We start from the raw sequence: 1,385 nt of genomic DNA, 5'->3' as shown, positions 1-1,385 counted from the left end.
TATAAATATAGAAATTTTGTGACAATAAATACAAAAATATTTTTAAGATAAACACAAATTTTTAAGAGAAATATAAAAAAAAATACAGAAATCTATTAATAAACAGAAAAATTTTATGATGATAAATACATAAACTTTCTAAGGTAGACATACAAATTTAAAAAAAAAATATAGGAATCAAACAAAAAATTTTATGATGCGAAATACACAAATTTTTTAAGAATAACATATAAAACATAGAAATATTTTTACAATTAACATAAAATAAAACAAATTTTTGAATGTAAAAATACAAATTTTCTTTCTACTAATTTGCTCATACTTAATTAGAAGCTCTTCTTCTCTATGCAACACACACTAATTAACATTATATATTCACTCTATTCGGTTCATAAATCTCTTCCAAAAACCATCTCTTCAAAAAACCAGTATTGTTTCCAATGTTGTTCTTCTAAAATCAATATTCTTAACATAAGAAGTAGGCAAGTAGAAAGAACTGCAAAATAGCAAACATATTGAAAGAACCAGAAAATAGCGAATGTGGTAGAAGAGATTGAGTTTTGGAAGAAATGGTAAAAATTGAAGTGTGCGTCTGATTCAGGTATATTGTGTGAGTGATTTTGTTAGAATGGTTTTGGGCCAATGAATCTTTTGGTCAACTTTGTTAAACTTGGGTATTATAATCACTTGGTCATGAAGGAAAACCGAAACAAACTATAAAATAGATGAAGAGTTAAGATAAAGTGTTGAAGTTATCTACAGGAGTGGAATACTAAAACCACTTATTTTAGACCGATACTTAATTAAAGGAGTTCCACCTATCCCAGGAGTTAGGAGTGCAGCATGAATAATAGAGAACTTCAATAAACACTAAATGGGAGTTTAGAATGAATATTGAATACATAAATACGTAACGAACACTAGCTTTACAAACAAGGAAGTTGAAAATGTACATTGATTTGTTTGCAAAATAAAAATGGCAGGCTAGGCTAACCTGTAATAACTCAAACTACACAGCAATGAGAGCAGTTAAATAGCATTGGAACAACAGTTCTTTTTGCTTCTTTGTTGTACCTTTTTTGCCCCCCTATTGTGCACTGAAATATACAATATGAAATCCAATCCAAACTCAGATAGCGTAGGCATCAGTTAATTCATTCACAACCACATCAAATAAATTTAACAAAATTATCGTGATGGAGAAGATGATGTTGATAATGGTTTCTGACATTCACGTCGCAGGCTGTTCTCCCTAGTGTAAGCAGATTTAGCACCCTGAGAAGCATGATGGAGCATTCTTAATCAGATATAAACAAAATGTAACAAGTGCTTAACGAAGTCTTTGATCCATGCATAAGTGAAAATATTATTTGCATAGACATGGC

The 1,385-nt window shown here is 29.6% G+C and overlaps 1 protein-coding gene across 1 annotated transcript in view; it reads right to left on the bottom strand.

Moving 5' to 3' along the window:
• LOC107613757 (chaperone protein dnaJ 10) overlaps window positions 865-1,385 on the bottom strand; it is a 6,727-nt gene continuing 6,206 nt past the window's right edge. The window contains exon 9 of the mRNA XM_016315884.1: window positions 865-1,275. Coding sequence (XP_016171370.1) covers window positions 1,189-1,275 — 87 coding nt within the window. The 3' untranslated portion in view covers window positions 865-1,188. The remainder of the gene's footprint in view (window positions 1,276-1,385) is intronic.

This window comes from Arachis ipaensis, chromosome B08 (assembly GCF_000816755.2).
Source record: "Arachis ipaensis cultivar K30076 chromosome B08, Araip1.1, whole genome shotgun sequence".
Classification (NCBI taxonomy): Eukaryota; Viridiplantae; Streptophyta; class Magnoliopsida; order Fabales; family Fabaceae; genus Arachis; species Arachis ipaensis.
Note: the sequence above shows the minus strand (reverse complement) of the source record. Positions and strands in the feature narration are given on the sequence as shown.